This window comes from Pseudorca crassidens, chromosome 15, assembly GCF_039906515.1.
Source record: "Pseudorca crassidens isolate mPseCra1 chromosome 15, mPseCra1.hap1, whole genome shotgun sequence".
In the NCBI taxonomy this organism is placed as follows: domain Eukaryota; kingdom Metazoa; phylum Chordata; class Mammalia; order Artiodactyla; family Delphinidae; genus Pseudorca; species Pseudorca crassidens.
In genome coordinates this window covers 77,495,429-77,516,401 of record NC_090310.1, presented here as the reverse complement: position 1 = coordinate 77,516,401, position 20,973 = coordinate 77,495,429, and the positions used below count along the sequence as shown (strand labels likewise).

The 20,973-nt window shown below is 43.3% G+C and overlaps 1 protein-coding gene across 3 annotated transcripts in view; it reads left to right on the top strand.

The window, feature by feature from the left end:
* B4GALT5 (beta-1,4-galactosyltransferase 5) overlaps window positions 1-20,758 on the top strand; it is a 99,670-nt gene extending 78,912 nt beyond the window's left edge. For all 3 annotated transcript variants that reach the window (XM_067708428.1, XM_067708429.1, XM_067708427.1), the window contains exons 3-9: window positions 9,684-9,797; window positions 10,766-10,890; window positions 11,880-11,996; window positions 12,622-12,809; window positions 13,543-13,665; window positions 16,542-16,643; window positions 17,592-20,758. In XM_067708428.1, the coding sequence (XP_067564529.1) occupies window positions 9,684-9,797; window positions 10,766-10,890; window positions 11,880-11,996; window positions 12,622-12,809; window positions 13,543-13,665; window positions 16,542-16,643; window positions 17,592-17,739 (917 nt within the window). In that variant the 3' untranslated portion in view covers window positions 17,740-20,758. The remainder of the gene's footprint in view (window positions 1-9,683; window positions 9,798-10,765; window positions 10,891-11,879; window positions 11,997-12,621; window positions 12,810-13,542; window positions 13,666-16,541; window positions 16,644-17,591) is intronic.
* The last annotated feature ends 215 nt before the right edge of the window (window positions 20,759-20,973 follow it).

Below are 20,973 nucleotides of genomic sequence, written 5' to 3'. Positions count from 1 at the left end.
CATCGAGGTTAGATGGCTTTGCCCGACATTATATTGTAAGAACTTGTTCCCGAATCGTAGTTTTCACTTTAACTACTTTTACAAAAGACTGTACATAGCAAGTTCTTCACCTTTGAGAGGAGGCTGTCTTTTTTATGTCTCTCTTTTTAACTCTTCCAAAAGTTGAACAGAGGAAGTATTTCCAGATGGTTAAATGGGTCTGTTGTGAAGCCTCTCCAGTCTCCAGCCAGGGATGGTTTTTATTTAGAAAACAGATTCTGAGATTTCATTTTGCTTCGCATTCATGATTTGCCACTTCTTTCTTTAACTGAGGACTAATGTGCTTCCCCTGTGGCTTCTTAGTGATTTCACTCAAGCCTAGTATTATAAAATATGTATATTTTTAAAAATATTCTTTCCTCCAAATCAATCCTTTTTTCTTCTCGAGTAAGTTCTAAGATTGTCCAGAGCTCACCGTAGAATGTGAAATTGCTTTGCAACCGTTGCAAGTGAGAATTATTCTGGGGTGTTGGGATATCAAGAGAAAGCATTGCCTCTGAAAGGGAAGTTAAATCCTGAGAGGAACTGACCACGCCCTAATTTATCAGTCTGTCCTGCTGGCCAGTTTAGCAGCAACCAAGCACTACAGTTAGCAAACCCATAAGCTTTGGTACTTACTTCCTTTCTTCTTGTTCGCAAAGAGCGAACGATCAACTTTTCAGAGCTTTTCAGCCAAATTGTGGCCTCACGGGACAAACTGCCTGAGCTCTGTACCGTACCTGGAAGAGGAGTCCCTGCAGCTCCTGAAGTCAAGGGAGGAGGCCAAGCAGATTTTTGTTTCCTAATTCATCCTGTGTGGTGTTCAGTTTTAACAGATGATCCCACACACATTGTCTCACTTGACTCGGATATGGCTCCATCGGGTAGGCAGGATTTTGTTACTTCCGTTTTTCACATGTACAGGTAATCTTGGGGGTGTTGGAGTGGCTTGGTCATGTGACTTTCCCTAAACCCCGCCCGAACCTGCTTCTAGTTGGGTGATAAAACTCAGGAATACTTTGACCGCCATTCAGAGCTCTTTCCCCTGTATCACTCCAGATAAAGGAGCATGTGTGCTGTCATGACCTTTACCCAGTCCATGTGTTCATGCCTCTCCAAGGTTAGAGGTTGCTGGGGCTTCTCTCTGGGCCATTGGCGAGGTAGCCTGTTTTCTCTCAAAGTTAGAGGGTGCGCAGCAGGTCTCCATCCCTGCACCACTGCTGGTCTTGCAACACAGGTCATGCTAATTCCCTGAGGGGTTATTGTCCCTGGAAGTTGAGCAGAGAGTGAGTTGCACCCTTGGAAGTCCTATCCAGGGACCCATTGTTACTTGAATTTGCATGTGTTTATCCTCAAATTATCATACACTAAAATAATTCTTCCCAGCATCCCTCTGGTTGGACTAGTTGATCATCCATTTTGTGTTTAATGTGTCTCTCTTCCTCATAAATCGGAAGTCTTTGCTGTCGGGGCCTGCTTATGATGGGGTAGATGATTTTTTTTTTTTTAACTTGGAATCTTTATTCTTTATGATTTTGTAATAGCTTATCCTTAGTTTGGTTAAGCAAACTCTAATTTGGCTATGAGAACTCTTTCAAATTTGCTAAAGGAACTATGATGATAAAATTACACAACAAGTTGGGAAAAATACCCGTGAAATAACACAACTTTTTATAAAATTGTCAGGTTTCAATTCCAGTAACCCATAAGACAGGGCCTAAAGCCAATTCATAGTCACATCATTCCAGAATGAGGGGCTATTGCCAGAAACTTTTTATGGGGTGGGAAAAGGAATAAAAGATGGTCAGTGCTGATAAATACAGGTTTAATGATACAGTGCTCTCCACAGACAGCTACAGAGACTATAAACTATTATCCAGAAACTTACAACCATACAACACAGATCACTTAGCCAGATCTAAAATAAACTGGCTTCTTGTAAATACTACAGCCCTTCTTCCATCCAAAAATGACCCTAATCTCACATGAAAACAGTTACTGTAGGGGAACCAGAAACCCAGCTTTGTGGCCCAAAGTAAAAACCAAAGGAAAAATAGCGATTCAGTGGCTAGCTGGTGAAAATGGGAGATCTGGTGCCCTTCACTGCGCTGCTTTGCTCTTCTTACTCTTTTTGTCCCCCTTCTCCAGCCCACCCATGTTAGCTCTCAGTAGGCTTGAACAAGCCATCTGAAACTGAATCATTTCTTCGGAGCTCACCACAGTGCTGATCTTCCTTTTCCCATCAGTAGCTCTTAACGGACACTTGTCATCTGAGGACTCAAAGCCCTCCACAGAACCCTTCCTTGGAACGGCTTTATTAGTTCTATCATCATCTGCTCGCTCTCCAGCGGCACCATCCTGGCGCTGCTGGCTCCGCTCCGTCAGCATAAACGCCCTGGGGTAGATGATTTGCTTGCATTATCTCATAGGCTCCTCACAAGAACTCAGTAAGATAATGACTGTGTCCCCCTTTCAGGGATGAAGGGGTCGGAGTTATAGGATTCTCTGCAGCTGTGGGGTTGGGACTTGCTGACCTCTGAACCCCAGCAGCGCTCCTCATTGCCTGTGTTGCCTTTGTACTACCCCTGGTACCTGGTACACTGCCTAGCACATAGGAGGCATAGAGTAAATGATGTTTGAGTGTGTGAGTGGATAGATTTAACAAGAAAACACATTTTAAGTGTTGTAACCTAGTTCTGAGATTACCATCTTGATTGGCTTTTATTTTATTGGCACATCCTTGGTGAGTAAGTGTTGAAGAGGAAACATCATTTCATTGGAAGTTATCCAGTAAAAACCAACTATTTTTATTCATTTCAAAGTAATTTTCTGCCTAGCACAGTCAGAAAGAGCATTTGGGGCCTAAAGCTGCTGAGATAGCCAGATGGCCACTCCCGCCAGGAGCACCGTGGGTTTGGTAAGAGTAGCCTGGACTGAGGTAGTTCATGAACTGTGTTGCCCCGCTCTGGAAAAAAAGTGCTGTGGCACACACCCATGTTCAAAGGCCTTCAGGAGGCCAAGGGTAGCTAAAAAGCTAGTGTGTCGTTTAAGTAATGCTAGCTTTCTTTATCCTTGAAAGCTAAAATGGCTACTGCCTAAAAAGAAAGTACTTTGAGGGACCAGGACTGTGACCTGGAATTAAGCCTGAAATAATGACCTGGAGAAGCTTCTTGTCACTGAAAGCCTTTGGTATGTGAAATTGTGAGTCCTGTAAAATTTACCCAGAGCACCGGGGGGAGGCGCTCAAGAGAATATTGGCATCAGAAGAGAATCCCTGGGTTAATCCAGTCCAGCCACTTAGTTGTATATTTGAGGTGAGTGGTTAGGTGGCCTGGCGTTTCTCATTCCTAAGTACGAATTTCCAGGTGTCATTCTATGCAGTCACTTTTACCCAGAGGGAGATTTCTTCCCTCTGTATTCACGTGCATATGCACACAAACCTTCCCGTGCTGATGGCCTCAGTCCCCTTCTGGTCACATACTCAGGAAAGTATCCTGTTGCCCACATCCTTCAAAACAGGTCTGTTGTGGTAGACAAATAAAATGAACTGAGTCACTGCCAGTACGTTTCATACTTTATTCCGTGAGGTCGATGTTCTTTCTTAACCTCTTTCTCTCTGGTTTTTGCCTGCTCAGCCCATAGTTGTCTTTTTGTCTCCTCTCCCAGCAGGTGGTCAGCCTTAAGCGAGCTAACTCTCGAAGAATGCAAATTCTTTATATTTTACAAATGCTTGTCCTGATGGCATCTTTCTAATATATATATATTTCCACTTTTTTTCAGTCAAGAGAGGCAAGGGTTTGGCCTTTTCTCAAATGGGAGGAGAAAGTAGTGATTCTTCCTGGCATCTGTTACTCAGCACTTTTCAGTCCCCGCTCAGCTGGATTTGGTAATTTGAGGGAGAAAGCAGAATTTTCCCACCACCGTGGACTGGGGTAGCCGTGTCAACCTGGAAGCACACTGGACTCCCCTGGGCAGCTTTACAAGATGCTGATGCCTGCCCCCACCCCCGACCCCCAGAGGGTCTTATTTAATTAGTCTGGGGTATATCCTGGGCATAAGGATTTTTAAAAAGCTTCCTAGATGATTCTAGTATGCAGCCAAGGCTGCTGAACCGCTGATGTAAAGCAAAGTTGACCGAGCAGGCCATTTGGATCTGCAGGTAGGAAGGATGTCTGTTGTGGTCCCATGTTATAAATGTAAAAGCAGCTGCCTTCTTTGCCGTCTACCTCCCTTGCTGGAAGAACATGTCCTGATTCGAAATGGATTAGATTTAAATTAAAGAGTAAAACCGTGACCATAGAAATTCAGCAGGCTGGCTTTTTCTCTCAGCAGTTCCCTCATTCAGTAGGGTTGTGCTTTAGAAGACTAAAAAATGGGTGTTTGGGGCTTCCCTGGTGGTGCAGTGGTTGGGAGTCCGCCTGCTGATGCAGGGGACGCGGGTTCGTGCCCCGGTCTGGGAGGATCCCACATGCCGCGGAGCGGCTGGGCCCGTGAGCCATGGCCGCTGGGCCTGCACGTCCGGAGCCTGTGCTCCGCGACGGGAGAGGCCACAGCAGTGAGAGGCCCACGTACTGAAAAAAAAAAAAAAAAAAGAAATGGGTGTTTGGAACCCCTGAAGAGAGTATGCAGTATAGTCCTCCCATTTCTAGGCGGCTGGAGGAGAGCTAGGACTCCACAATAACCAGGCACAGTTTTACCAGGTTGTGAGCAATTAATTTCCTCTGCCTCTTCCAGTTTAAAAGGCTTCTACTACTAGTGGAAAGGTAGATTTTGTTTAAATTTTTATGTAAAGAATTTAAAATTAGAAATGAGGAAATTTGTGTTTGTTGGGGGTGGGTGTTCTCCACGGTGTAGGGCAAGGTTATGGAGGACTTTCACTTAGGAGTTGTGTGTTTCAGGTTTTCTTTTTTAAAAATGACATTATTAATTTAGTAACCAGAAGAAAAGAATAAGTGGTGTTTTGTTTCATGCTAGCTGCTAACGAAACAGGAGGGAAGGGGGCAGGGCACAACCTTTAAAAGAATGACATAGCCCTTGGGATATGACATAAACTGGTTAGAACCAACTAGGTCCAAGATGGCGGAAGATTCGACTTCCAGTAGACCTTGAGCCTCATAATATACTCTCCGTAATACATTAGCTAAATGACACACCCACAGGCGCATGACAGTTCCGAGGCTGACCGTAAAAGGTCAAAAATTAGGCGGTGGCCCAATTCCTGGAAATTCTGCCCCTTCCCCCCAAAAGTTTGAATTATCCTCCCACTAGTTAGCCTATGAAGTTACCCGGCTCAGAAAGACTAACAACAACCCCGTATTTCGAGGCCTCGCACCTTCTGAGATGGTCCACACTCTGTCTGTGGTGTGTGTTTCTTCCAAGGCCATTCTCACCTTTTGCAATGGACTGCATTCTTCTGCCTATGGAATGTGTATCTCTAAACAAATCCACTTCTTACCTATCACTTTGTCTGTCACCGAATTTGAATTTCTGTGCTGAGACATAACCTGAGCTTCAGTAAGTCCTGAGACCAGGTGTGTGATCTCTGTTAAAAGACAGTAGGTTCATGGGACTTCCTGGTGGTCTAGTGGTTAAGACTCCACGCTTCCAATGCAGGGGGTGCGGGTTCGATCCCTGGTCAGGGAACTAAGATCCCACATGCTATGGGAGTGGCCAAAAAAAAAAAGACAAAAGACAGTGGGTTCAAGTCCCAATCTGGGTTGCACAGTTTCACTACCAGGCCTATTGTATATATATCAGTGTTGGAAGGAAGTAGAAAGGAATTTATCTGTGTCCCCAAACAGACCCCCAAAGTAGGATCATTAAGGTTAGACGGTGTCTTATCTCCTCTCCCACATGTTTTTTTAACTTCTTGTTCCCTACTTAGGTTGTAGCTCTAAGGCTTGGTTCTGTCTTTGCCCAGAATTATTATTCTGTTTTTGTTGATTTGCTTATGAAAATGCCTGTTGTAATACTTCTGGGAATTTCTTTGCCTAATTACTGTGATGCCGTTTCTTTTTTTTTCCCTTAAAAAGTATTTATGTATGTATTTATTTCACACACACACACACACACACACACACACACACACACACACTGTATTTTATTTTTACAAGAGATAAATAAACTGACACCAAGCATTGTAAATGGATGACCACAACAGAAGCAAAAATGATTGCAATTACCAAACACGAAACACACTCACACTATGTCATAATATTGACATTCAGTCCAGGAATCCTCCACAGTAACAGCGCCTTTACTTTGCAGTGAAAATTGATTTGTATATTTGACATGGGACTGAGTGAACTGATGAGGATGACTGTAATTTTTGTGATGACGTTTCTAACCAGCTTCTCCCTCCACACATGCACACATCACAGACATACACGTTTTCTAGAACACATGAAAACTGCTAATTTTTTTTCTTAAAAAGAATCATTTTATGTACAAAAAAAATGTGTGTATATATATGTATACAATTAAGCAAAATGAGAATCACCCAGAGTAATGATTAGCATTGGAGGTTCTTGATGTAGCTTTTTGAAATGTTAATACCTTCAGAAAGGGCTGGACTTAGGATGGATTTGCATGTGTGAACTGAGGACTTTGGGCTAATTTCTGTGTAAATGTAATTTTACCTTTAGTGTTCATGCTGACTTGGTTTATGTCTTTATATAAATGCAAGCTTATTGTTTTTCAGGAAAGCTGCAACTAAAAAGGACAGAAAGCATTCTGTCCTTTCCTGCCCTGTTAAGAGACTTAAATATTATTGTATTTACGAGATGATATGAAACCTATTATATATATATGAATCCTTGTATTCAGCCATATTTATAATAAATACTCATAATATAAAAAAAAAAGAGACTTCAAATTCTCTTCAAGTTGCCTCTCATTGAGTTTCGTCCTCCGAGTACTTGTAGAATAGGCAGCCATGTGTCTGTATAAAAGGACTCACTGTATTAGCCATTTGATTCTTGGAAGCCTTTTCATAGTGCTTTTTAAAAACTATCCATGTTGAAGATTCTAGAATTCCAGGGTGCAAAGTGAATGTGAATAGGAAGTTTTAATTTTCATAGAATCAGCATGAATCCAAAAGGACTGGAGAAAGAGATTTTCATACTCTGAAAAAATAGGGCAGTGTAATGGAAAGAGTTCAGTCGGGTCTCTGTTACGCACTAGCCAGGTCTCCTTGTACAAGTTGTGTATACGGTGCCTCACTTTCTTTATCTGTCAAAAGATAAAGAGGTTGGAGGACCCCCTTCATACCTCCCCCTAGGAAAAAGGCCTCTGCTTTACTCTTTAACACATCACTAAAATGACAGTAGATTTTGTGTGTGTGTGTGTGTGTGTGTGTGTTTAATGGCGTAAACCCCTGTAAATGAGAACAAGAAAGGAGACCACAGCAAAAAATTTTTCAAGTTGGAAAGCAGATGGACCAGTGATAAAGGACTTAATGGACCCAAGAAAACTGACTGCTAATGTGGCAGCAAGGAAAGCCAGCAACCACTGCAGTTTATACCCCAGAATCCCTCAGAAGCTCAGGAATCAGCAACATCAAGTACTTTTGGAGATAAGAATAAAGGTGGCAACTAAGATAAAGGTTGGTTGAAAGCTGTTTAGAAAGCAGTCAGATACCCAGATTCCTTCCCCCGTCCTGGCAAAGTACGAGAGACTTGATAACCTCCAGAGATGGCAAAATAGAGGGTCCTTCAACCGGGGGGACCTGGCTTGGTTTAGGGTACCCTAGCCTTTTCCTCTTCCTCAGTTTTAGGGTGCTTGCAGCAAAGAGCATGTGATTCTGGCAGGAGATTAGAATAGACTTCTCTGGGGAACCTGACTGGACCAAGAGGAAAGACCCAAAGATATTGACACCGGAGGTTTCCAAACCAAACTTTTGGCCAGAACACCCTCCGATGAAGAACCTCAGTCCAGACCCTTCCAGTTAGCTTTCGTTCCCCACTCCTAAATATTAGCAGATGGCCAGGGATCACTGTGCTAGAGACCAAAACAAATAAGAAGCAGCAAATTGAAAGAAACAGAATATACTGGGAGGAAGAAACTTAACTATCACATATGTTCTCAAGGGTCAGAGGAAAAGGATTGCAAACATGGAACAAGACATTGAAAAAAAAATGAACATTCAGAAAATTAAAGGGACACTTTGAAATAAAAACTCTAACAGCAGAAAATGATAATTAGAAGAAGGACTGGGTGAACTTGAGGAAATCTCTCAAGGCAGAGCAGAAGAACAGCAAGATGGAAAGTCGTTAGAAAAGATGAGAACATTGTAGGGCCAGGAAGCCCAGCATCTGAGTCCTATTTTCTGTTCTCCAGAAAGATAGCACAACACAGAGGGGAGGAAATCATCATCACAGTAATACCTCCTCCTCACCCCAAAATTTGAGAACAGAAAATGAATTTCCAAACTTTAAAAGCCCACCAAAAGGTCAACACGGTGGGCTAGGCACACCAGTATGAAATTTCCTGAAGAGAAAGTTCTTCACACTTCCAGAAAGAAATTACTTCACCTTTTACAAAGATAAAGAATGGGAATGGCTTCGGACTTAACAGGCACAGGGGAATCTAGAAGGCAGTGGGAAAGCACCTTTACAATTATTTCCAGCCTTGAATTCTATAAAACCAACCAACCGTGTATCAAGTGAGGAAGAATGAAAATAATCAGCTATACAGGGTTTCAAAATCACTGCCCTTTCCCCCTTCTTAGGAAGCCACTGGAAGAATGTGCTCTACCAAGTGAGAACAAGGGAGAAGCTGAACTTAGGAAAACTGAGGTTCGATACTATAGGAAGATGAAGGGACTCCCCAGGACACTGAGGAAGGGAGATCCCAGAGTAGCATGTGCACATCAGGCTCACAGGAAAGCCTGTCCAAACTGGAGTGGATCGGGAGGTGCTGGACCTTCTTAAGGAAGAGGAAATTGAGGGAAGACCTGATGCCTGTGTCTTCAGGGGAAATGAAGTGGCAAAGGGCATGACGTCAAGTTGTCATCATTTCACATAAAACTAAGCAAACAGGAAAACAAGACAGTCGCTCCAGGAAAAAATAATTATGCAGGAAAGGAAAAGTAATCGTAACTTTCCACATTTCTCAGCTACAGCGATCGTCATAATATAAATACTGAAGTTTGTCCTAACCACGATTATCATATTTGACTGGAGGGAGACTGGAGGATGGAAAGCGTATGTGTGTGGCGGGGGCAGGGGAGGGAGGGAGCGCAGTCTTCAGCTCCCGCAGTGAGAAGTCAACAGATGGACCTAAAACCGAAGCATCGAGGTTGGGTGTGCAGGCTGACGGAGATAAATGCTGAGGTAGTAGGTGAGGAAGTGAGAGCGGCTCCTTTAGAGAAAGACATGCGAGGGGGCCCTGTGTTTTTTTTTTTTTAATTATGTTGTAAGGTTATTTGACTGTGAACTGCCTGCATATAAAGCTATAACAACAGTAAGAATAGAAACACTGGTAAACTAGTATCATCTGGTTAACATTTTTATTGACAGGTTCAGATTTTAGCTGAAGAGCTAGGCCAGCGGCCTGCCTCCCCAAAAGATGATATCTAAGAAAAATACTCCTTTGGTAGGCATCGAAGAGTTGTAGGAGTGATGACATGTACCAGTCTGAGTTGCCTTTTTTTCTTACCTCTCTAGATTATCCTCTTGACTTGAACCACAGCGAAACCTTCCTACAAACCACAACTTTTCTTCCTGAAGACTTCACCTACTTTGCAAACCATACCTGCCCCGAAAGGCTCCCTTCCATGAGTGAGTAGAGCTCTTGCTTATCTTCCTCTGCTTTTGAAACTGATGCCTTCTCATTTGAGTAAACTAAAAGGGAGAGTGTTCTTGAGCTGTCGATGTCTACTTACACAGATTGTAAACGCCTCCCGGATGTTGGGAACGGGGATTCTGAAAGTTACTTGTGCCCTGGCTCCTCTTCAGCACTTCTGTAGGGTGGCCTGTGTTCCTGGTGCCATTTTCTACCACATTTTTCACTCTCTGCTTTACACATGCCCCCCTCCTTTGTAACTCGGGGTCTGTTAAGATGTCCTAGAGAAAGTGTAGGCAACCAGCTTTGTCTTTTAGTATAAATCTCACACTGATTATATGACTTGCTCGCTATGAGGGAAGTTATTTTCTTAACAAAGTGCTAGTTTAGGAAATTCTTGGATCTTTTCTTTCTCTTCCTTTTTCTTCTTCCTCTCCCCTTCCTCTTCCCCTTTCCTTTCCTTTCCTTCTTAGAATCTCATGTATAATCTGAAACAATGACAATGTACTGTTACACCTTTTCTGTACTTTGGGGCTTCTTGGACAGTCCTCTTCTGGACTTGAGTCCGAGACGATGAGAGTTCTGAGTTTGGACGTGACCAGTCGGGGTCACTGATCAATGAATTGGGATAGTGTGTCTATACATGCCTCAGGAGCACACAGCGACGGTGCCAAGCTCAGCTACTTTCCTCCTTCCATTTTCAGAAGTTCAGCTGCTGTACACCCTTGGCAGAAGCAGAACTCAAAGGCTCAATTTCTTGATTTGCTGCTTTACACAGTAATAGTAATAGTGATTTGCTGAAATGCAATGAGTTGGAAAGCAGAGGAAGGGACCCCCATCCCTGTTAAAAACACCACCCACTGAAAAAGCACTGAACTGCTCCAGAGATTACAACCCTGAACATAGGAATAAGAATACCATTTTCTGGCCTCTTAATTATTATTTTTTTCCCTCCTCTGTTCAGAGGGCCCCATAGCCATAAACATGAGTGAAATTGGAATGGATGCCATCCATGAACTCTTCTCTAAAGACCCAACCATCAAGCTCGGAGGTCACTGGAAGCCATCGGATTGCATTCCTCGATGGAAGGTAGGGGGTGAGGTCAGACCCCAAGTGCTGGAAGCCTACCTGCCATCATCTGAATCACCATGGGTTTCACTCTGACCTTTTGTAATTTGCACCCTACTTACTACTTAATGCAAAATATTTGCATTTGATGGGAACATACTGGAGGAATGGATTTCCCTGAGGACTCTTCTGTAGCCACAGAAATTCACATTGTTCTGATGACTGAGCCAGGACCCTTTTTCTTCCTTACAGGAATATTGGCTAAGCAGGGGGTAGGGGGTGGTAGGTCTCTTGTGACACATTTGCAGAAGCCATCTTCACAAATTCAGTGCTTCATGCCTTATTTGGCATTGTTGCCGTGAGTCTAGTGGAATAAAAAGTGGAGTTATCTAGCCTGACACTGAGAATTGTTTAGTTTTTTTCTGCGTGACTCTAATCAGGAGACATCGGTAGTGTGGATCAAGCTTATGGCACTGGCTTAAGTCCATTCTTTCAACAAGTATTTAGTAAAGTGCCTGTTCTGTGCCAGCCCTATGAGATGCTGTGGTGCAGCAGTGATCAAAGCACGTCTGGAACAGATCAGTGTTTCCAGCCCATCACTGGGTTGTAAAATCAATTTAATGAGCAGCATTTAAAAAAATTTATGTATATATATAAAAGTGCATTGCATGTTTTAAGGGGAAGTACTGTTCTGTGAAGCGTGTTTTAGTTGTATGTCTCTATATTTGTGTACTGGGTCACAGTGAATATGAATGTATGTCTTTCTCTGGGTTGTGGTCTCGAATTCATTTGCAGGCCCACTGTGTACATGGTATGGCACATGTAAGAACGAGGTCCACTTACTTCCAAGGGTCGACTTGCCACCATAGGTCTTCATTTAGAGAAGCTGAGGATAAGACAGCTCCCAGAACTCCCCAAGAGCTGGTCCCCGATTCTGCAGAAGTGCCCTGCTGCAAAGCAACAGATGAGGGGACCAACAGGGCGGCCTCTTTTGCTGTGACCCATTGCAGGTGGCAATCCTTATCCCCTTCCGGAACCGCCATGAGCACCTCCCGGTCCTGCTCCGACACCTGATTCCCATGCTCCAACGCCAGCGCCTACAGTTTGCATTTTATGTGGTGGAGCAAGTAAGTGGTCCTTCTCTCTTCTTTCTCTTCTGAGACAGCAGTTTAGAGAGCTTCAAGCTAATGCATCCTTGGTGTAAAGATCCAGTAAAACTGAAAGCTCACAGTCGACTGAGTCGCCCTGCGGCAGGAAGGGGAGCAGAGACCAGTCCTGCTTCTGGTTTGAGATGTTGCTCAATATCAGCAGATTTGAGTGCAGCCTGGAACTTGTTTACCCTGAACAAAGGCCTCTTGTGGGCTGCTTTTGCTAGAGCTGCTTTAAGTGTTGTCTTTAGGCCCCAGACCCAGGAAATTCCCCTTAAGATAAGGAGCCACAGGTCGAAATGGCAGTGTTGTTATTCCTTCCGTATATGGGGCTGGGTACCCTTCTAAATGCTGTTACATGGCTGACCGTCTGCCTTTACAACAGCCTTGGGAGAGAGGAGCTTGGGTTTATCTTTATCACCCCTTTTTATTTCCGAGGAAGTCAAGGCCAGAGGTCAAGTGATTGTGAGTCAGTGATGAGCTGGGCAGGACCCACCTCCCTTCTGGCCCAGGATCTCTCAATAAGCTCTCCCTTAGGCAGGGCTGAGGCAGCAAAGATTGTGCTTCAAGAGTCCTTTTAAAAATAAAGGTCTGCTTCTTTTAGGTTGGCACCCAGCCCTTTAATCGAGCCATGCTTTTTAATGTGGGTTTTCAAGAAGCAATGAAGGACTTGGACTGGGACTGTCTTATCTTTCATGATGTGGATCATATACCAGAAAGCGATCGTAACTATTATGGATGTGGACAGATGCCAAGGCACTTTGCAACTAAACTGGATAAGTATATGTATCTGTGAGTATCATTTCCCCTTAATTAAAGAGGTTAAATCTAAAAGGATGGTGAGAGATGCAAAGATGCCAAAATCCAATTAGCTCCAACCTGAATGGCAATCAACTGATGAATGGATAAACAAAATGTAGTATATGCATCCATACAATGGAATGCTATTTGGCAATAAGAAGGAATGAAGTACTGATATATGTGACAACATGACGAACCTAGAAAACATTATGCTCAGTGAAAGAAGCTAACTACTAAAGACTGCATGTTATATGATTCCATTTATATGAAATGTCCAGAATAGGCAAATCTGTAGAGACAGAAAGGAGAATAGTGGTTGCATAGGGTTGAGGGGAATAGGGGGAAATGAGTGACTGCTGATGGTGGGTACAAGGCTTCTTTCAGGAGGGTGATGAAATTAATTAAAATTGTTGGTGGCCATGGTTGCACAGCTCCATGAATATACTAAAAACCATTGAATTATACACTTTTAATGGGTGAATTATATGGTATGTCAATTCTGCGTCAATAAAGCTGTTATTAAAATAATCAATTAGGAAAAAGTTCAATTAGCTACTCAGATTGATGCGTCTCGTCCTGAGGAAACAGTTTCAGGTGGTTCAGGGCAGTAGCACAGAGAGTATTGTTTTACTTAAGACTTAGTTCTCCAGTGAGATGGCCTGTTCTAGGAGAAAAAAATCACCCTTTAATGCACAGATGATTGATACCATACATCTCCTTTTAGGCTTCCTTATACTGAGTTCTTTGGTGGAGTGAGCGGCTTAACAGTGGAACAGTTTCGGAAAATCAATGGCTTTCCTAATGCTTTCTGGGGTTGGGGTGGAGAAGATGACGACCTGTGGAACAGGTACTACCTTCTTCTGATGTCTTCTAGAAATGCTACCTTAGACTCTCCAGACTATCACTGTCTAATAGGAATATGATGTACTAAGCCATGTATGTAAATTTCAGTGTTCTAGTAGCTACATTTAAAAAGGTTAAAAAAGGAAAAGGTGAAATTAATTTATTATATTAATAAAAATATTTTTTAAATTATATTTATCATAGTATATCCAAAATAATACCATTTCAACATGTAATCAATATAAACTATTAATGAGATATTTTACATTCATTTTTTTCTGACTAAATCATAGAAATCTGGTGTGTACTTTACACTCACAGCACATTTTACTGAAACCTCCGCAAACCAGAGGTCAAATGTTTGTTATGTGTACACAGATTTGTCCATGCCATCAGATAAGGCTTGTATTATGTAAGTTTGTATGAACAATCCTGTGTGTGATCAGTGTAAAGTAGTATTTTTACAGAGTAAGTAAATAGTAACCTAATAAGGAACAAATAACCAAAAGAATTTCTACCTTGTATCCACTTTCTATCTCAGCTTTGAAAAAAGAAAGGGTGTGTTGGTTGTTAATACAAAATAATATTTTCGGGTAAAAATTCAGATGATACAGATGTGTCTAAGCCAGGGAGTATAAGTCTTAATCCCCATTGTTACCCTGTTTCCTTCCCAGGAAGTAGCCATTTGAACAAGCTGTTTCTTTCTATAGACTTCTTTCTATTCATACATAAACAACCCAGACACATCCCTTCTCCCCTTCCAACCATGTTAGAGAGCCACTTCATTATTTTTAACAATTGCATGGTATTTCTTTATGTAGATAGACAACAATTTATTTTAATCCTCTCTTGTTGATGAACATTGTTTAATTTTGAACATGTTTTGTTCACATGTGCAAATATATCTTTAGATTAAATTCCTAGTTGCAGAACTGCAGAGTCAAGAAGTAAATGCACTTTTAAAAAAAAATTTTTTTTATTAATTAATTTATTTTTGGCTGTGTTGGGTCTTTGTTGCTGTGCGTGGGCTTTCTCTAGTTGCAGTGAGCAGGAACTACTCTTTGACGCAGTGCGAGGACTTCTCACTGCGGTGGCTTCTCTTGTTGTGGAGCATGGGCTCTAGGCACACGGGCTTCAGTAGTTGTGGCATGCGGGCTCAGTACTTGTGGCTTGCGGGCTATAGAGCGCAGGCTCAGTAGCTGTGGCACACGGGCTTAGTTGCTCTGCGGCATGGGGGATCTTCCCGGACCAGGGCTCGAACCCGTGTCCACTGCATTGGCAGGCAGATCTTAACCACTGCGCCACCAGGGAAGTCCCAAGAAGTAAATGCACTTTTAAATTTTGATAGTTATTGTCACATTTTCCTCCAGAAAAGATTGCAAAAATATTCTGACCAACAGCACATTAGCGTACAAGTTTTCTTACACCACCAGCAACATTGGATGTAAACAACCTTTTAAATGTGTGCCGTGTTTCAGCTCTGTAGTAGCTCCGTGTGGCTTGTGGCTGCTGTTAGGCAAAGCAGCTCCAGACAGTTCTTTCTCCGTCTGTTAGGTAGAAGTGGCATCTCATCCTTTTAACTTGGGTTTCTTAGGAACCTAGTGAGGATGAACAGCTTTTCCAGACATTTAACTAAGTTTGACTGGTTTTTGAATCCAGTTGAGCTCCCCCAGGATATCTGCCATAACTCTCGTCTTGCTCTTTCCTCAGCTCAGCAAGGAGCCCCTCAGTGCAGGAACCTACAGCTGATTTTCCCCAGCGCCCCACACAATTCCAAACACACAGTAGGCATTTCATATATATTTATCAAGTGAGAGTGAAAACACATCTTCACACAGTCGGCCCTCCGTACCCATGGGTTCTGAAGTTGAGGATTCAACCAACTACGGAATGAAAATATTAAAAAAAAAAATTCCAGGAAGTTCCAAATCGCAAACCTTGGATTTGCCACATGCTGGCACCTATTCTCATAGCATTGTATTAGGTGTGATAAGTTAGCTAGGTTTGGTTTAAGGTATCCTGGAGGATGTGAGTGGATTATATGCAAATACTATGCCATGTTACATAAGGGACTTGAGCATCCACAGATTTTAATATCTGTGGGCCCAGTGCTGGAACCAGTCCCCCACCCAGAGACTGAGGGCTGACTATATATCAAAATGAGAGTATAATTTGGAGTCGAGGAGGATGTTGAAATATGAAAATGATCATAAATATCGCATAGATATCCAAAGTCTACCCCATGTATTGCGTATTTCTTGGAGTCCTGTCAAGTTTCCAGTAAACCCAGCCTGGGAAATCTTATATTTATCATGTTAAGAATAAATATCCTGAACACCTCCTCTAAATTCTTCTTCCCTCATGGTGACTTTTCATAAATTGTGAAGTTTTACATCTATATCGGAGGACATATAAATTAGCTCGTCTCCCTGGTGATGGGGGAGGTGGGCGGAGACATAAGGTCTCTCTAGGGGTGACACACAGTGACTCTGACTTTGCTGACTTGCTCTGTGGTAGGTCATGGAAGACAGGTGTGCCCACCAGGGAGAACATGTTTCTGATAGGACCCAAACAAGCCGGCCCAGAGGGAGTGTGGTTGTACCTGTCACGGAGACCCTGTGTCACACCTCAAGAATTTTGAATTTCTTTTTGAATTTCAAATTTCTTTTTGAATTTCAAATTTCTTTCCTTCTTCAAAACGTTTTTGTATTGTAGACTTCTTTTCTAAAGCTGTGAACTTATCCAGAGGGGAAGCAACATGAATATTTAGATGCAGAAGTTCTGTTGTTCAGCTTGGGGTCCTTCAGCCTCGGGATGGGTTTGGTCACCTATGGGACTTGATCATTTTACCCAAAAGCCCACCCTCTTTGTCTTGGACAGAGTGCAGAATGCAGGCTATTCTGTGAGTCGGCCAGAAGGTGACGCGGGGAAGTACAAGTCCATTCCTCATCACCACCGCGGAGAAGTCCAGTTTCTTGGAAGGTTGGTGCAGTTTATTTATTCCTTGTACAAATATCCTGTATACTTCGCATTTCCAGGTGTCCCCGAGCACTGCAGCCCCTGTCTTGCTCCCCACCCCTCTCCAGGGTCTTGTTCGGACAGCTGTTTTAGAGTTCCTATATATATTTTAATTTAAGTGTGAGGCAGGCGTTTGGGGGCAAAATCATACCATTGGTGAAAATTTTTGACAGTAAGATCTTTTAAGGAAATCACTCATTCTGTGTCTTAAGCTTTGTCGTCTCCTCTGTAGCCTTCAGGGAGTTGGGGAAGAATCCACTCCGGTAAAGGTTTCTGTGTAACTCACAGTCACATGACAGAAAGTTTGGCACCCTCTCTGCAGGCTCTGGTTCTGGAAGGGTGTCCCTCAGCTTCTGTTTGCGTGGTTGCAGCTGCTTTATTACCCTCTGTACGTTCAATAAAGAAATTCCTGATCGGACTGAGCGGGGCATGTGGGTGGAGTACGTCTCTGCGTCCTCAGGAGTGGCTCTTTGTGTCTTTTGTTAGTAGTGGGGAGCACTATTCTCTAGACAGTCGATCTGGCTGCGTGAACTCTGTTTTCATGGGAGTAAGCAGGCACTGAATACAGACTGAACTTTCTCATCCCATGTGTTTAGCAGCTTACCTCCCACTTCCCCACTCTGTGGTTTTGGGAAAACCAGTTAATATTGAGAGCCTTGGTTTCCTCATCTGCAAAGGGGCAGGCACATTAAATGAAATAATGCTGTAAGTAAAACACCTCGCATGAAATAGGACGTGTTTCTAATTCTAATGATGACGTGTAGCCTGGAGGAGCTGAACGGCCAGTCACCGCCATGTGGGGCAGGAACATCGTTTGGGTTGTGCCGCCTCCTGTGGTCTGCCCTGCCCCGTCCGTGTCGTGAGGAGCTTGGACCCTCGCTCAGAGCCACCCCTCTGTTCTCTGCTTAACAGGTACGCGTTGCTGAGGAAGTCCAAAGAGCGGCAAGGGCTGGACGGCCTCAACAACTTGCACTACTTTGCAAACGTCACGTGTGACGCCTTGTATAAAAACATTACTGTCAATTTGACACCCGAGCTGGCTCAGGTGACCGAGTACTGAGACGAGGGGAGAATATATGTTTGCTTCACCCCCCGCCCCCAAGAAAGCAGCCTGACGCCATGTCTCGGGGCTCCGCAGAGGAAGAAAACAGAAATCCAGTGTGGATCCATGAGGGATCACAGGGTTCAAGGAAAAAATGTGAACAGAGCACACGCACATAACGCCTTCACCGTTTGGACCCACTGGACTTGAGGGAGTCAGCCGGGAACTGACTTGCTCTTTTCACAAGACAGACGTCTGTCCTGCTGCTCTTCTCCCTCATCTTCTGCCCTGACGTCCCATCTCCTCCACAATCTGCAGAACCGGAACTGTGATCCGCCACCATCCCGCCACGAATGGCCTTGGGAGCTTCTTGCCCTTCAGAGCAAAGAGGCAGACCCACCACAGGGCAGCTGTGTTTTAGGAAGAGCAAAGGCAACTCCACACAACCATTCTTCTACATCTCTGGTGTTCTCTTTGGTTTCATTAAAAAAAAAAAAAAAATTACCTGCTTTGGGTGGGGATGAGGGGGGAGTGGGGGAGGGATTGGGGAAGATAAATAGACATATAACAATCACTTCTTGAAGAAGTATAATTGTAAATAAGCCATGTAAAATGCCTTTTTTAAATTTAATTTTCTAGCTGGCTCCAATTCAAACCGAGGGTTTATAAATTAGATCCCGTATTTGTTTGGCAGATGCAGGAACTCAGCTCAAGTGGAATAACATCGTCTCCCAAATTGCTGTCACTCTGGAAGGGAGTGGTTATAGGGCATGGCACAGGAGAGCAAAACAGTCCAATCTTTATCACCGGTAGCTAACTTCTTGTGCCCCCACCCCGTCCCCTTTTCCAAAAGTCTTGCTCCCGACTTTGGCTCTGGAGTCTCTGCCCTGCTGGGCACGTCCACTCTCATCCCAGTCTTGTGCTGAACACGAAGCTGCTGTGTTAGAACACTGCTCTCCCGCTTGAAGCAAACCCGTCAGGTGGGCCCACTGTGCGCACACCCCTGGATCTCTGGATTTCCTGTCTTGTCCTTCCATCATCGTAAAGAGAGAGTGTGGGTGTTGTTTTTCCCTACTTCCGTCTCTCTCTCTCTCTTTCTCTCTCTCTCTCCTTCTTTCGCTTGCTCTTATGGAACTTGGCCACAGTTTCTGAAGTCTGTGCCTAAATTACCAACCAGCTTCAGCGATTCCTTTGAATATTTCCCATTTTGGTTTCTGGAAAGCTTTGTCGTTAACACTATTAACTAGGACATAGAATGATGAGCAACTGAATTATGAAGAATTCAGCCAGGGAGCAGGTGACACTCGTGTGCTATGGGTCAGCTGGGATCCAGGTTAGACCAAATCCAAGCTTTGGGATTAGACTAACAAAGCTGCCGGACGGCGGCCGCAGGAGCCCAAGTGCTCCATTCACACCCCCATGTGCTTTCTGAAGTCAGATTCTCAATCACATTTGAAGTTGTGCCTTTGTGTTTTCGCCTGAGCCGAATCCCTCACCTCATAGTCCCCTTTGGCTTCTGCAGAATTCTGAAAAATGCCAGGTTTTTCCCCTCCTTTTCCATAAAACATATTTATATATCATTATTAGGAGTACTTTCTGAAGAGTACTTCATGTTTTTTTTTAATTGCCTTGTTTGCCTTCAACTTCCTTAATTTTCATGGTTTACATGGGTGTGTGTAGAGGCTATATTTGTTTATATACACATGGGTTGGGGGTTTATTCCATTGCATGTGTTGGTTCCCTGGACGTATGATCCCCACACGCTGTGGGAGTGATTGGCCAGGCCTTGTTTTTTTTGTTGTGTTTTTGTTCCTTCAAAGAGGAGAATGCTATTTAGAAAATAAACTGCATTGCAAAGCTCTTACCAGCTCATATGAGAGAGCAGACTCCTGCCCTTGAACACGCTGGTAAGTTGTATCATAATGTTTTAAAAGAGTTTTTTTTTTGAGCATTTCTTGCTTTAAAAAACCTTCACGAGGAACATGACACACAGACGTTCTTTTGGCTTTCCTTTGATGTATGGTGCAAATAGCAATAAAGATTTCTTTCCCCCCTTCCTTTGAGCACCCCCAGGCCTCTGGGCTAGCCTGGCCTCTTCTCTCTGAGGGCTGTGAGCTGCTTTCAGTGTGACAAAATTATGATGTCATTTGGAAGAATTTGCCAGGACAGACTGATTCTTGGTCAAGAATGGCTCGTGTACACTCGGCAGCATTGTAAAATGACATTGTTTGAAGCCTTTCATTAACACATTTACCATCAAGAACAAAATGTTGGCAAAAGGCTAACACCTGATTTGAAAAAGAAAATGCTGATTTGAGGACAAAAGGAAAAGTCTCTTTCCACTGCTCAAAGTAGGGTCATTTAAATCATCTTGCAGTCATGTGTGAGTTTGTTTTATTCATGTGAAATCTCTTGCTGTGCACTGTAAGTCATTTATCCACCAAGCTGAGTATCGTGTGGGGAAAGGTAAAAGTTAAAAACACAGCCAGGCCTGTGTGCTGTTAATAGTGTGAAATTCTCACGTTAAGAAAAAAAGAACAATAAGAACCAAATGTGACCTTGCATATATTTGACAGCTGAAATTCTTTAAGGCTACCAACGAATGACCCCTTAAATCAGTCTTGTCTTTTGATTGCTGCGTATAGGAAGAAGTTTTCCTTTCACGCTGTTTTGTTTTGGGGGGGGTTATCAGCAAAACTATTCATTCTGACATTACAGGGCCTCTTGTGAGAGCCTCTCTACCACAGACGTTAAGAGCTAAGCAGCAGCACACGTACTGATTGTATCCACTCACCAATGACCATTACATTGAACGTAGCTCGCTTACTTCCATCACTACGAGTTTTTTGAGCTTGCTCTTATGTTTTAAGAGGTGCCAGGGGTACATTTTTGCACTGAAATCTAAAGATGTTTTAAAAAACACTTTTCACAGAAAATAGTCCTTTGTCATTACATTATTTACTCATGTGTTTGTACATTTTTGTATGTTAATTTATGAATGATTTTTTCAGTAAAAAATACATATTCAAGAACCAAACCTTGGTGGTTGTCTGTCTTTGTCTGGGACAGTTTGACTTCTTAGAGCCTTGGCTTCCACTTTGCCGGGCTGAGCTCCAGGTAGTCCTGAGAGAAGTACTGCCAGCCCGAGCCCTGCAGTCAGACCACTTGAGTGAAAAACGCTGCCCATGTAGCCAAAGCATCGAACCCCACTGTGCTACCAGGCATCCGCCCACACTTGGGTTTTCGTTCAAG